Source organism: Haliotis rufescens, unplaced genomic scaffold (genome assembly GCF_023055435.1).
Source record: "Haliotis rufescens isolate VD_foot unplaced genomic scaffold, xgHalRufe1.0.p SCAF_15, whole genome shotgun sequence".
Classification (NCBI taxonomy): domain Eukaryota; kingdom Metazoa; phylum Mollusca; class Gastropoda; order Lepetellida; family Haliotidae; genus Haliotis; species Haliotis rufescens.
Genome location: NW_025963835.1, coordinates 11237162 through 11252712, shown reverse-complemented (window position 1 = coordinate 11252712; position 15551 = coordinate 11237162). Strand labels below are relative to the sequence as shown.

Sequence of the window (15551 nt, the reverse complement as noted above, 5' to 3'; positions counted from 1 at the left end):
GCAATAAAAATGAACTAGGCTGTAATTTCATGGCTCAATCGAAGTGCCACCAGTGGCAATTACAAGTTATGTACCTCCTATCAGATTGACCAATCAGATTCCACCTCACATCACTTGCATTTGCTTCAAACAAAATGGCAGCCCCCAGTCAAGACAATATGATTGATAATCAAGAACCATATTGTAATAAAATGGGTCTTACATCGCCAGTGCATCAAATCATTTGAGCACCTTGATTAAAAACATGAAAAGATTTGGAAAATATCTGTTTACACCCAGTTGATGGTACACATGCTCTGCAAATCTGCAACCGAAATCTGCACGGCAGTTGCCATGATGTTTATGAACAGAACGTTACGTGATTTTGACTATGGATAGCCTCATTGCTCCAGCAGAATATAACTCCATAAATCCAGCCAAGTTCAGCAACAGTGGAACTGGACTTTTATAGGCAGTTGACCCCCTTGCCTCGGGCAGTCTCATGGTTCAGGTGTTTCACCCTGGCAAATTATACACGACGCCATCTGACGTCATTGGGCTCAGTCCTATACCTATGGTGGGGGATATTTTAGTGCGTATATTGATGTTATGTTCAAATAGAGTGCTATGGTTAAATGTGTTTGTTGTTTAAAGCTGCACTCAGCAATATTCCAGCTATATGACGGCGGTCTGTAAATAATCACAGTCTGGACCAGACAATCCAGTGATTGACATAATGAACATTGATCCACGTAACTGGGATATGATGATATTCATCAACCAAGTCAGCAAGCTTGACCAACCGATCCTGTTAGTCGCCTCTCACGACAAGCATAGTGATCACCATCAGTATGTATAACTTATGTTGTCAGTATACATTAGGACAAATCTTGTGTTTACTGTGTGGTATGTTACTAATGGATCATCTCAATAGGCATCTTCCTGGGTATTTAAAGGTAACTAGTTAATCAATACTGATCATAGAAACTGTGTGATCATACTAGTGTTTGTGTTTATGGTGTCCCATAAAAAAATAATATTGCACTGAAAAAAACTGGGACACAAAAAAAGAAACCTACAAGCATCCCTTTACGCATTTTTCATTTTGAAATTTTACGCATAACTTAATGTTTTGTTTCAAATTTCTTGCCTCTTAAAATTCATGTGATACCACCCATAAAAACATACACTTGTGCTCAGAATGGCTTAAAATACACCATTTCAGGTCGACATTTAAAAAAATTACATGGGGGGTTATGCACCCAAATCCCCCTAGATAGCTTTGTAACTTTGTTTACAAGTTATAATTGTAATGTTTCTTTTGTATGTGCATATATCTTAACTCTGTATTTATTTCCACAGGGTCTTTCATCAATCTTTATAGCTATTGCCATCTGGTACTTAACTGTTATGAGCTTCAACACTACGGTTACACCAGTTGAGATTTAGCATTACTAACTTATTGTTATTAATCAATATATCGATATATTCAGATTCTTTTGAGTCAGTATGTTGCTACTAAACTTTTCAATGAATGATACCACGAACTGATAGCATGGTCAATGAAGCAGATTTAGATTACTCCTGGAGCCTGTTAGCTGTGGGAGATTACTCCTGGAGCCTGTTAGCTGTGGGAGATTTCTCCTGGAGCCTGTTAGCTGTGGGAGATTTCCCATTGTGCCTATCACCTAGTGCATGTCAAAAGATATCTAATTTCTGTCTTACTTACCCTCACTTGCCCACACAAAATCAATCTGTGAACACACTCTCAAGTTTATTCACCAATCCCTGATTACATGTACTTGTCATGCTTTCTTGTAGGCTTGACATCGTCAAACTGTGGGTACTTTAAAATTATGTGCACATGTTCCTATTATGTTTTACAGCAATGCGCCATTAGTTTGTGTGACTGGCAGCAGACCAGTCTATGTTTCAACTTTGATCAAATTTTGGAACAGAGTGCAACCTGGTTTTCATGTCAACATGCTCCAGGTGCAAGTTAAATCAAGTTCCTTAAATCGAGCCCTGGATTCTACTGTATTCCACATATTTACTAAAAAGTAAAAAATAGAAATTTATTGATAGTCAGGTTTTATTTCAGAGTATGATCTGGATGATAAATGACATGATGATTGTCATAAACTTCAGAAATGAACAGCCGTATACCTATTTCAATTCCATCAAAATAACCACCATGAGCAAATTGTCTGAAATAAATCTAATATTCCTTGCATTGGGAATAAATCTAATATATTGTAACATGATTAAAGCTGAGATCATACCGGATAGGCTATCAAACTTGGGCTCAGCGTCAATCCATTTTCAGACACAACATCGTTATTGAATTAGCTATTTCAAATTTGAAGCCAAACATAACATCCAGACGTAATCTAACAAGCTCGTTCAAAAACATCAGTAACTTGATTTGCAGACGTTTTCAGGACTAAGGTGGGCTGAAGCAGGCATTAACAATGCTCCATGTAGCTTCAACGAGGACAAATCAAATGTCTTCTGTGAGAGATATCAACTGGATACTTGTATATAAATCCTTGTGTAATACAACATGTCTGAACTCAGGGCTCCATTCCACAAAGCAATGGTAGCGCAATGGTGATCGTAACTCCCATGCTTCAACATAGGCTTGCGACAGTCGTAGCGCTACGATCGCTTTGTGGAACAGGGCCCTGAATCAGATTCTTGATCATGTTGATGATATTGATTAAATACTGCGTGGGCAATGTTTAAAAACCATAGCTTTTAAGCAAATAACTCACGATGACAGATATTCTTAAAAGACATGTTAAAGCTGTGAGATGAACAGGCAAAAGTATAGAATATTCATTGAAACTGTTTGAAATTCATGCTAAAAGAACTTCTGGACAATATTGATCCGATCTAAAAACAGATCAAAAAGACATTTGTGATAAGTTTTGAAGAAGCTAGCACCCTAAAAAAGGGGTCGGCAGTTTTGTGCTTTCACAACGTATAGAATTACTTCAGTAATGAAACCTGTCACAGCTACATTTCGAGAGCTGAATTTAGAAAACGAAAAAGATTTGTGTCATTGATTAAGTGCTGAGCTGAGTTTAATGACTTTTCAGGGTATCTTCCCCACGTTTCTGTCTGGCAGATAAGGAAATAACTTCCCTAAACTTTTGTCCAATCATATCTGTTTCCACTACTGATTACAACTTTCATCATAGTGGAAGACTGCTATCATAATAGCGGCATGGTATCTTCTGATCAATGTCGTCTATTGTACCACACTTCAAGCTCATTATAACCAAATACTTTAGGTGAGGGGAAAGGGGGTTTAATGTTGCCTTCAAGACTATTACACTTACATAGCTACGTGTGTGTGCGTGCCGATTTTATAGTGTTAGTCCACTGAGATACCATGCCGTAGTTTAACCTGAACAGACACATTATGCTGATCCGAGCCGACCAGTCCTTGTTTTAGCCCCTTAATACTGAGCCGCTGAGCTGCTGTGACAGGGTAACAGCAAGTACCATCTTATAGCGTCTATGGTATGACTCGTCCAGGGATCGACCCCCCCACCTTCCACCCACTGGGTGGACGCTCTTCTAATAGACCAGATAGGCAGACAAATTATTTGGGTTTTGTATTGTTTGTTGTTTAAGCTGCACTCAGAAATATTCCAGCTATATGATGGCTGCCTGTAAATAACCGTGTCTGAACCAGAAAAAACAGTGACATATATTATGAGCAGCGTCCCACCCTATCAATCAAGTCATCGAGTCTGACCACCAGATCCATTAGTTGCCTCTTACGAACAGAATATATAGCTGATGACCCAGAATCACAACAGGGTTTTAGGGTTGGAGTAAAAACATCATTTATATGTACTAATGTTGCCGATGTAAGAGTGGCTCAGTGTGTGAATGGAGCTGATGCTATAATTAGAAATATTAAATCATTTTAAGATGTTTTAGATATGGTGTAGCAGGGGTGGAAATTTGCCATTTCCCGACTCCAGGGACAAGTAGAAATACGAGGTCGGGCAACAAAATCACTTACTTTAACTTGTCCGGAGGCAGGTAATATTGGAAATTACTATCACTGTCTACATGTCTAACTACTGGTAAAATGGTACAATAAATTAGCTGAGAGAAATTTTGTTATCGCGCTTTCGTAACATCGCCTGGGTTTTTCCGTAGTTATAACAAGCGATTTCATTGGATTCAAATTGGTTTATAATGACGCTTTCTTGCCGAAATCTGCTACAAGTTTCATGATTGGTCAATATTGAGCGCGTGACCTCAGGCAGCCAATCAAATTACAGCTGTGATACCAAGCCCGTGTTAAATAAATTTCAGAAGTTGGCGAAAGATTTTTGTTAAATCGTGTTATTCTGAACGTTTTAGCAGAAATCACGATATGTATTAAAAATATGGAACTTCGTGAATGTACTGTGCTAGATTTTTCATGCATATATTTTTGCATTAAACATCGTGTACGAGCCGAGAATTCAAGGCGACGAAAGCCGAGATGGCATTTGACTTACATTACACGCGATCGCACGAAAAGATGGAAATAATAACTTAGATGTAAGTTTGATTAATTTTAGATATATTTTTGTTGATTTTATTTATTACTTTGTATAATATATTTAAAGATTTGTTTAAAACGCCTCTATTTTGCTCTTTGAAATGTTCGATGTGGACCCGTTGTCGAAATGTGTGTCCGAGAATTTTATTTTCAATAACATAGCGGGAAAAAGTGAATAATTTATAGTGAATAATAAATTGAAATGGAATACGTAGTTCAGACATTGTGAAATGTGACAGATTTAATAAATGAATGATATTACAGGTAGATCTAGGTCCATAAAAATATATACTATTTTGACGTGACTAAACACATATTGATGATTTGAAGTTTTATTTTGAAATTATTTGGGCAAGTGAAAATGAAATCAGGGCAAGTGAAAATTGGCTTTAAACTTGTCCGATGGCAAGTGAAGTTTTTAAAAAAAATTCCACCCCTGTGTAGGAATAGAACTTGGACCAACAGCCAGGGGTGGAGAGGGTGTGCAGTGAGTCAGTTCCTAAAGCCGAGGATCAATCTTTAACTTTCCCTTTATACTGAGCTATATTCCAGCAGGAGAAATTTATTTATGCAGTATGCAGGGTTTTGCCTTTGTTAGTGACAGTTTGTGGTTTCTCCTGGATCTGATCCGGATTTTGAATATGTAGGGTAAAAGGCCGGCCAAGGGGAGTCAGCAGGTGTGTCAGCTCATGTTGACAGTGGCTCTACAGTGCATCAGAAAAATCGCAGTATTGTGACAATAGGGGCCAAGAAATTTTGTAAGGATATACACAATATGTGTCATTAAATTGTTTTTCTGTTGTGAGGGATAGGTTTGTATGGTTAGGACTTGTCACAGCTAAATTATTTGTTTATTTGATATAACTGTACAACACGTGCATAAGTGACATACGGGTAATTACTTTATACAAAGTAGTACTTACCATATTCGACATAATAAGCACCCAGGGTGCTCTCAAAATTAGGAATAGGGGGCGCTTATTAGAATATTATTTTGAGTTGAAAGATCGTAAATTTTGTGATTTATGCTAACAGCCTGAAATGTTTACATACGACAGATATATTTTTCAAGAATTTAATTGCCCATAATTATGGGTGATATAACACAAGAGTGTGTATTATTCACGAATAAATAAGTCTTGTATATGGCAAATATCGCCATGGGTGCTTATTAGAGCGGGGCGCTTATTACGTCGAATACGGTAAGCACTGTGCTGAGTACTGCTGACATTAATATTAAATGAAATATCAGTGAATGTGTCACTGAATAGGCAGGTAGAGATATTTGGAAACTACCTTAAGGTTTGCTTTGCTTTGTATTCAGCTTAAACCGTTTCAACGTACAACGCATATGTAACAACACATCAGGACAAGATAATAAACGTGTACAGGATAACAACCCTGTTTGTCAACATTATAACAATAACCTTGACAAAACTAGGGGTCCAGTGGACCCTACTTGTGAGGGTTCTTACAGAAACTATTGGGCTCCTGTAAAGTAATGAAATGTGTAATGTACTGTAAGACTTAATAATTACTTTAATTCCAGGAGCTTTATATTTCTTGTTAAGATTTTGGTACAATGAATATTATTGTGCGTCCCTTGGGACGTAATACATATTATTTTTCTGATGCCTATCTCTACATTGGTGCTTACTGCCTGATATAAGGGACCCTGATTATGGAAGAATTTTGTCGCTTTTATCACCTTGTCTAATAGAGCAGCGCAATTATGGCTGGAATATTGGTGACATTGACTCACTAACTTATCAACCACTGTGACTTAAGATCCAGGCCACTCTCACGAGAAGCATCAGGAAGCAGACAGAAGCCCTGTCAGGGATGTCCACCAGGCTTTCTGATGACAATGAATATTGGATGAAATGTATGTTTGTGAAACATCATCACTGTTGGCTATTATCCTGTAATGAAGTAATCCAGTGGGACAGCTGGGTTTTTATTTTCTGAGTAAACATGATAAACTCAGCGACTCTATGACTGTCAGTGAGTCATAACACTCTGCCCATCTGGTCTACTTTGTCAAGAAGAACATATAGATTTTCCAGTGTAATATCAATCCTGAAATAAAATCTGCATTGTCAGCCTGCCATTGGCAGCTGGTTTCTGTTTACTTATATCACCATGTCTGACCCACTATAGGTTTAGCTGCCACTACCTGATGGACATGATGGAAGGCAGAATATGATATATATATCACCATGTCTGACCCTCAATAGGTTTGGCTGTCACTACCTGATGGAAGGCAGAATATGATATATATCACCATGTCTGACCCACTATAGGTTTGGCTGTCACTACCTGATGGAAGGCAGAATATGATATATATCACCATGTCTGACCCACTATAGGTTTGGCTGCCACTACCTGATGGACATGATGGAAGGCAGAATATGATATATATCACCATGTCTGACCCACTATAGGTGTGGCTGCCACTACCTGATGGAAGGCAGAATATGATATATATCACCATGTCTGACCCACTACAGGTTTGGCTGCCACTACCTGATGGATATGATGGAAGGTAGGATTTGATATATATCACCATGTCTGACCCACTATAGGTTTGGCTGCCACTACCTGATGGAAGGCAGAATATGATATATATCACCATGTCTGACCCACTACAGGTTTGGCTGCCACTACCTGATGGATATGATGGAAGGTAGGATTTGGTATATATCACCATGTCTGACCCACTATAGGTTTGGCTGCCACTACCTGATGGACATGATGGAAGGCCCCTATATGATATATATCACCATGTCTGACCCACTATAGGTTTGGCTGTCATTACCTGATGGACATGATGGAAGGCAGGATATGATATATATTACCACAATAACATCACTTAACAACTATTTGCAAAAGCCTCAGTCTTTCTCATCAGAAAGTACATGAAAACATAAAATACAAATCTATTCATTTCTGGTTTTTTAAACGAAGAAACAACATTATCATCTGAAACCAGAGGAACTGAGTGGTGGTCCCAACATGGTGTCCAGCTACTGGGAAACTAGCTCATCAGCGTAATACGCCTTGGTAGATAACATCCTCAGCACATACAACCCAAGACTATCGGAAACCACTCCGCCCCGGAACCTTTCCTGAAGGAGCCTCATTTGATGACTAGACAGATGAACAGTCTGGTGTTTCTGACACAGGAAAACAAAGCATTAAGTTAATGAGTGTTTGCTCAACTAATCAGACATAGGAAGTCAAGGCCGAGAGGGAACCGCTGAGGAGATGAGAGCGGAGGCCTGACACAGAACTTAGATTTACCCTTTGGTACAAATCACAAGACATATTTTCTAAAACTCGATGCCTAACTTCTCCAAGTACAATATAATAATATTCACAGAATGTAATCAGAGTGAACCAGGATTCTAACCCACAATCCTATGTTTCTGGTATGCCTGAGGGAAGCAGAACAGAACAGTGGACAGAGGTTAACTGGGAGTTCTTACAATTTTCATTATAATATTAACAAATTTACATAGTTAATAGCTGGAGTTGTAACATATTTGGTCTTTTTGAAAAGTGTCATGGGATGTAAATTTCCCTTTGTTCACTGAAATGAACCGGTAGTAATTTTCTGAGAAACTGTACATTGACCTTTTCAATTAGTCTACAATGATCAGAAACTCAAATTTCACAACCATACAGTAGTATTGGTTTTACAATAGCATCAAAGAGATAGAGTTGGCATGTCTAGATGAAGGATTGAAGGACTCCTAAAATAATCACTATAAAGCAGGTTCACTAAAACAAGCTATTATGGATTATATATTTCAGTGATATCACAGCGTGTCAGCATAAAATGGAATGAAAGCCCAAAGTGATGCGTTTCTCAGACATTTACCACTTTGGTGAAACCCACAATCAAGGCTATGGTGCTGAAAACCCAAAGGCATAATCTGGGTGAATTTGCAAATTGCAGCGCTGTACGACAACAGGAACCCCAATGCCTGTGGACTATCAAATACAATGAGTATGTTTTAATCAGATTAAATGGTATTGTCTGTACATGGTGTGAGTGGGGGGTTATTTCATTGTCAGTGAAATGCCTTAGCTTTCCCAAGGGCTGATATAAAAGCAGTAATTGAAAAGTTACAAACTTGCTTGAAAGTCTTATTTTGGAGGTTGAACATTTCCAAATACGAAAAAGCCTTACAAACTTTAAAAAACATATCATTACGATTCATTAGGGCTGCAACATTACAGGAAAGTCACGATACCAATCTCGATACGCAACGATACAAAAAAACAAACCAGATAACAGTACTCCAGCTATTATTAAGTTTCAAGACTTCAAGCATGTCAAGATTGGACCTTTTACGAATTTGGAACAGTCAAAATTCTTTTATGATAACAAGACTACTGAAGTTAAGTTACAAAGTAGAACTTTATCTAACTTTCCTTCATAACACTACAAATTTCAAAACAGCAGAAAACTTCAAAGTTCAAACACCAGAAAATAATCAATGTACTTCACAGTCTGAATAGTTCTACTTCAGGTTCTTTTTCAGAAATATTAAAATGTCAACATTGTCAGGGGACAGTGATGCCCTCTGAGTACTGACAATATCTCCTGCTGTTGAGTCTTAACGAAGGTTGAGTCAAAGAGGGGTAGATGACCAACACACCAGTACATGCTCTGCCTACCTAACACAATCTATGTTTAGGAGTTCAATAACAGATTAGAATAGTAGTTGTTTATGATTCATAGTGTATAAAACGATTTATCGAGAGTTACATGCTCTAAAATACCACATCATATCTCTTCAGTGAATTCAGGGGGACGAACAGGTATAACAAATATGTCAATAAAACAATGAAATTTGATATAAAACATCACTAGACATGATGATTTACCATTTGAAGTGTATTTCCTGCTCTCCAAGGCATTGTGTTACACGCAGAGATTAAGATTATTGAGGGTATTTGTCGTTAACTGAGCCGGAAATAGCATGTGATTCCTTTTGCAGGATATGTTTATGCATGGAACAATTTGACCAGTCACTGTAGGGACTTCCTGCACTGCATTTATTTTGATTGCAAAACATAATTTGACAATGTCAACATAATAGTCAAATTGCCACAAAATTTAACGAGTCAAATTGTGACATTTATAAAATATGTATCCATTCTCTGGCAACTAAAGTTCGTTTTATGCATTAACAGCTGTAATTAGACCATGGTTGCTGTAAATAATGGTGAGTTTTGCAATCTACCGACCACTTCACACACGATTTCACCAAAATTAATGTCTGAAGATAGCACTGTTACAACAAGAGGAACAGCCCTCCACAAACTCTCTGAATGTCATTTCTCCATGAGCTAGACAACAATTCTGAATTCTCGGGTTCATTTTGTGAATGTTCATATGTTCGTTGTTTCCCATGTTTGTCCAGTTTACTTACAGAAAGTCCACCTGTCTCTGGCTTCATATGATATTTGTTTGTTTGCCTAATGTTGCACTCAACAATCAACCAAGTCACCAAATCTGACCACCCAAACAATTTAGTCACCTCTTAAAACCAGCATAAGTCGCTGAGGACCAGTTCAAACCAGGCATTACTCCCACAAGGTTGGAATAGGGTGTGCTAGGAAAGACCAAAGTAGATGTAGCTGTTACCCCATGCTGCTGACAAACTGACGATCATAACTGGCCCAATGTAGGATCAGACAGACACCTACAGGATCATACTGACTCAGGCAGGGTTTTAGATGGCAGGGCTTGATTTACGGAACTTGATTCAACTTGCACCAGGTGCATGTTGACAAGAAACCAGGTTGCATCCTGGTGAAACACTGATGCATAAACTAGTTTAAAAATTAAAATTTCACATCTCTGATGACCGTATCCCAATTTTACATTGACAATATATTGACAATGTAAGTGTAAACGTAAAAGGAACATGTGCACATAATCTTAAGTACCCACAGTTTGATGACAACAAGCCCAAGAAAGCATGACAAATTACTCACCACATGGGTTAGTTGTGTGTAAGTATGGTACATGAAGCTGAACATGCTTCAGGGTATTGAGTGAGTTCAAAAATCGTTGTTGGGTTGAAAAGCAAGGGTCACAAATTTGAATTTGTTTTATATGCACTTGGTACATGTAGACAGATACTCGGTTGCACTGGTGCATGTTGTATATAGCCAGTTCTGGCCCTGGTTGGCCTCATCGTGTAGGACACTGCACTGATTGTCATCTAAAATGTCATCATCAACAACATTGGTAATAACAACATACAAACATTTTTCAACCAAAGTAGATTTGATTTAGCAATGAAAATGTCTCATACCATTTGTCTCAAACAAAATCACAGCTAAGGATGACCAGCAAATGGCAGTGCTTTAGAACAGTGGGCCATGTGTTAGAGAGTATATCATAAGTCATCAAGAGTCTCATGTCATTTGTCTCAAGCTAAATTACTGCTGAGGACAGAGCAACAAGGCACTAACCCAAGTCATTTTGTCTAATGTTAAAGGTACCCAAAGGGTTTTAAGGGTGTCTGTCCCTATATGTGATCACTATTCAGACTGGGAAATGCTTCAGATCAGGATGCATCCCTGCTTAAGATGAAACCGCTAATAGCGCCGTCGAGCAATAATTTCCCCATGCCCCTGCATGTGGTGGCGAGTCTATGTTATCACGATGAATCTAGGCATCACTGTAATTCTGCCATGGTAGATAACGTGGGAACCCTGCACATAGAATGGTTATAAGTCTAAAACAGCTACAGTGACAGCTCAGTAAATCATTCCAAAATCAATAGTCTCCTACAAAAAATAATGGCCAAAGCGCCTAAGGTTATTACAAGCTTGGCTGGATATTCTTTTCTACCTCTGCCCTACTGGATAAATATTTGTGATTAGATACATTAAATAATGCACCATCGCCTGGGCCATAATTCCAGCATCACCCTCCAAGACAAGGATGGGTATGGCTTCTGTGGAATAAGAAATCTAATATAGCATTTGGCTCTCATCCCAGACAAATGATATCTCATATCGAGCTGAGCAAATACCTATCCGACTCAAACGAGATATATTTGGTCAAATTAGGAAAGGTTTAGGCGAGGCTGTCCACACCGAGACCACTTGACAGGGATTTGGGTTGGCCGATGACGGCCGAGGGAAGGAGTGAGAGGAAGGATATGGTGGGTAATGGCCTCCGGGCTCCAGCAACGTCTCCTTGCATGGCTCACACAGCGGCTGTGAGGTATTTTGAAATTGGGTAGGAATTTGGGGAGAACATTGAATTGATATTACTGGAACTGTCAAATATTCAATAATGGTGTCTTGATCCAAGTGCTATGGAGACTATATAGGTCAGACATGACACAAGGCAAGTTACAATACAGGATGAGGTTTGAGTAAAGACGCAGAACACTTTATCATTGGAAATGCCTTTCAGTGAGCTTTACAATTATTCCAGCGATACAGCAAGGGACACAATGACTGAGTTTGATACATCACACCACATCAACACGCAAACCCGGCAAGATGAACGAACACTTTTGCAGCAAGGCCACTTCAAGCATGAAAGATAAGTGGCCTGTCCAAACTGCTATGTTGAAAATGATAACTTTTGTGAGGTCCCTAGATTAACACAATACAGCAAAAAACCTCAAGGACACCATCTCCCCTTAAAACACACACCCTAATATCTAACACTGTTATAACTTTTACCAATAAACCTCCCTACCCGAGTTCTTTAATTTTCCCAGAAGCTAAATCTTGTCTTAAACCTAAGACTCTGAGGAAATAACGTTGAATATTGTATAGTCAAAGTATTAACCTCATAACTTCTTTCATTTTTGCCTTTTTGTCATTTTCATTGTGATTTTGCAAAACATTTACCATTTCCAGTGAATATTTCTGAGGCTATAACATTCCCATCCTACCTCCAGGGATTAATCCTTTCAGATTGTCCTGTCTATTGAACTTGAACAGTTTTTACAATAATGACCTGTCTATAATATTTACTGAAGTTGACATTAGTCCTGCACACATTTGCCTGGTCTTGTTTCCTTCAGACCTTGATGTTGACACACAAGAAATTATATTGAATTGACGTAAGAGAGTGAGTGAGTGAGTTGGGTTTAATGCGGCTTTTAACAGTATTCCAGTCATATCACCGCCTGTCAGCTTAATGTGGGAGGAAAGCCCGAAGTGATGCAGGCCTCAGATGTTTACCACTTCGGTGAAACCCAGGAACACGGAAGGGTGACGTAAGAGAGTGAGTGAGTGAGTTGGGTTTAATGCGGCTTTTAACAGTATTCCAGTCATATCACCGCCTGTCAGCTTAATGTGGGAGGAAAGCCCGAAGTGATGCAGGCCTCAGATGTTTACCACTTCGGTGAAACCCAGGAACACGGAAGGGTGACGTAAGAGAGACTGTCAAACAAAAGCCAAACATTCCACATCTTCTTCATTTTTGTCATCTGTGTTCTGTTTGATTTTGTTGAAACAAATACTAGGATTTATTACCCTCATTATGTTTGTAAAAGAAATGGACATCCCAAGAGGGTTGTAGCTTAAAATAGATTAATCAAAAGAAGAATCCATTTCTACATACTTTGAATAGTGTTTCAAATTGAGAAAAACTTCAAGAACCTTGAAGACAATCAAATATTTTGAATAATGACAAAGCTGATGCAACAGAAATACTGCTAGTTGTTAGTTGTTTTTTCGTTCAGTGCCGCACTCAGCAATATTCCAGCTATATGACAGCAGTCTGCATAAATAATCGAGGCTGGACCAGACTGTCCAGTGATTAATATCATGAGCATTGATCCACGCAATTGGGATCGATGACATTCATCAACCAAGTCAGTGAGCCTGACCACCCGATCCCGTCAGTCACCTCTCACGACAAGCATAGACGCCTTTTACGGCAAGCATGGGTTGCTGAAGACGTTTCCTACCCCGGATCTTCACGGGTCAATACTGCTAGTAACAAGTCTTGTGCTTCACCACAGTGCGCTTATCTTTGCAGTGACATTCAGAATAAGGGTATATACTTACTTTGCACGCAGGGCGAGCTGGCGGTCATTGGGACACACCCATCTGTCAAGGGCTCCCCCTCCCCCTCCACTGCTGCTGGCGAACTCCCCCATCCTACGATGGGTGGTGCAGTCTCCTTGTCACACGCTCGTCAGGCTGTCTCAAGTGCCACTGAAATGTAACAATACCTCTCAATAACACTACCCAACTATCATTGTCTCCATACAATGTGACTCTCATACCATATCAAAACATTGGGATGTCAGTAATGGATATATTGACAAACAATATTCATACAATATCATATTCCTTCTAGTCTCTCAACAAAATAGATGTCAGGATAATTATGTCTGTAATGTTTGTTTGTTTGTTGTTTAACGCCGCACTCAGCAATATTCCAGCTATATGACGGCGGTCTGTAAATAATCGAGTTGGGACCAGACAATCCAGTGATTGATATCATGAGCATCGATCCACCAATTGGGATCAATGACATGCATCAACCAAGTCAGCAAGCCTGACCACCCATCCCATTAGTCACCTCGTACGACAAGCATAGTCGCCTTTTACGGCAAGCATGGGTTGCTGAAGACCTATTCTTCCAAGATCTTCACGGGTCTCCGACAAGCATGGGTTGCTGAAGACCTATTCTTCCCCAGATCTTCACGAGTCTGTTTGTAATGTATCACAGCAAGGAAACCAAATTGAAATCAAATATAGTGGCAAATATGAAGGACTGTTAATCATGGTCAACATCAGACTTTCACAAAAGGAAAAATTCAAATGACACAAAATTGTAGTCATCTTTTGAATTCTTGTGATCAATCCAAGTCAGCGAGCCTGAACACCCGATCAAATCACTAATGTCATGCCACTGTCAGAAATAATTAGATACACATTTATATTACTTGGCATCACAGCATTGACTTGAGAGTGTGTATCAATGCATTGTACATTTACCCCTGACGATACAACACACGATAATTCTATCAATGTAATGATTCATGTCTTAATTCAGTATCAATTTTCAAAAAGTAATGTTTTTTAACTCTGAATTAACCGCCCTTACATCCTTTCAGACACATAGCCTTACTGTCTATCACAAAAGAAAATGCAAAACTTGATTTTACAATGCTGTTAGAACTTGCTTAAATTAACTAGTCATACCTGTTTGCAAGCCATGACAAATCAAGCACCCTGATTCCTATCTTGTCGTACCTTATCATGCTCATGCTTACCGTATTAGACGTTATAAGTGCCCACTGCGATATTTGCTAAAATATTGGCTAGTGAACAATCCCAATAAGCACCCCTTCCAATTGATCAATGTACACAGGACTTATTTAATCGCATATAACACGCACTCGTGTGTTATATGCACCCATAATTATCCGCAATAAAATTCTGGAAAAATATATCTTTCGTACATAAACATTTCAGGCTGTCAGCATAAACCATGGGTGCTTATTACATCGAATACAGTATTATGGAAAAGGATTTCCTTGTTTGACTTGAAACTTAGTGATTGAGTGAAGTAGTTCCAACCATTGCGACATCCATGCTCGTTTGTGTCCCATGGAACTCGAAGTAGATATTATTTGCATTCATTCTAAAATATAGAATGCAAAATATTACCATCATAGATTTCTCATGTATCCAAAAATACACCTACAATTTGAAACAAATTCAATAAGTTTTCCTGGGAGACTGTGGCATGATTTAGGTAGTTGATGAAAAAGAAAATGTCATCTTCGTGAATTTGTTGATATTCACAGCCATATAAAAATGTTCATGAAAAAAAGAAATAATAATAATGAATAATAAATGAAACTAAAACTACAAATTAACGGCTTGGAGAAATCTCTCCGCTGTAATTAAATGAATGTTTTAACTGTACTGAATTATAAGTGAAAAGCTGAGTGGCACAGAGAAAGACTGTATTGCCTGCAACAACCAAGTC

The 15551-nt window shown here is 38.7% G+C and overlaps 1 protein-coding gene across 5 annotated transcripts in view; it reads right to left on the bottom strand.

The window, feature by feature from the left end:
* The window catches only part of LOC124110423 (double C2-like domain-containing protein beta), a 99944-nt gene that overhangs the window by 34439 nt on the left and 49954 nt on the right, over nucleotides 1-15551 (bottom strand). For all 5 annotated transcript variants that reach the window (XM_046469783.2, XM_046469782.2, XM_046469784.2 and 2 more), the window contains exon 2: nucleotides 13613-13762. In XM_046469783.2, coding sequence (XP_046325739.1) covers nucleotides 13613-13704 — 92 coding nt within the window. In that variant the 5' untranslated portion in view covers nucleotides 13705-13762. The remainder of the gene's footprint in view (nucleotides 1-13612; nucleotides 13763-15551) is intronic.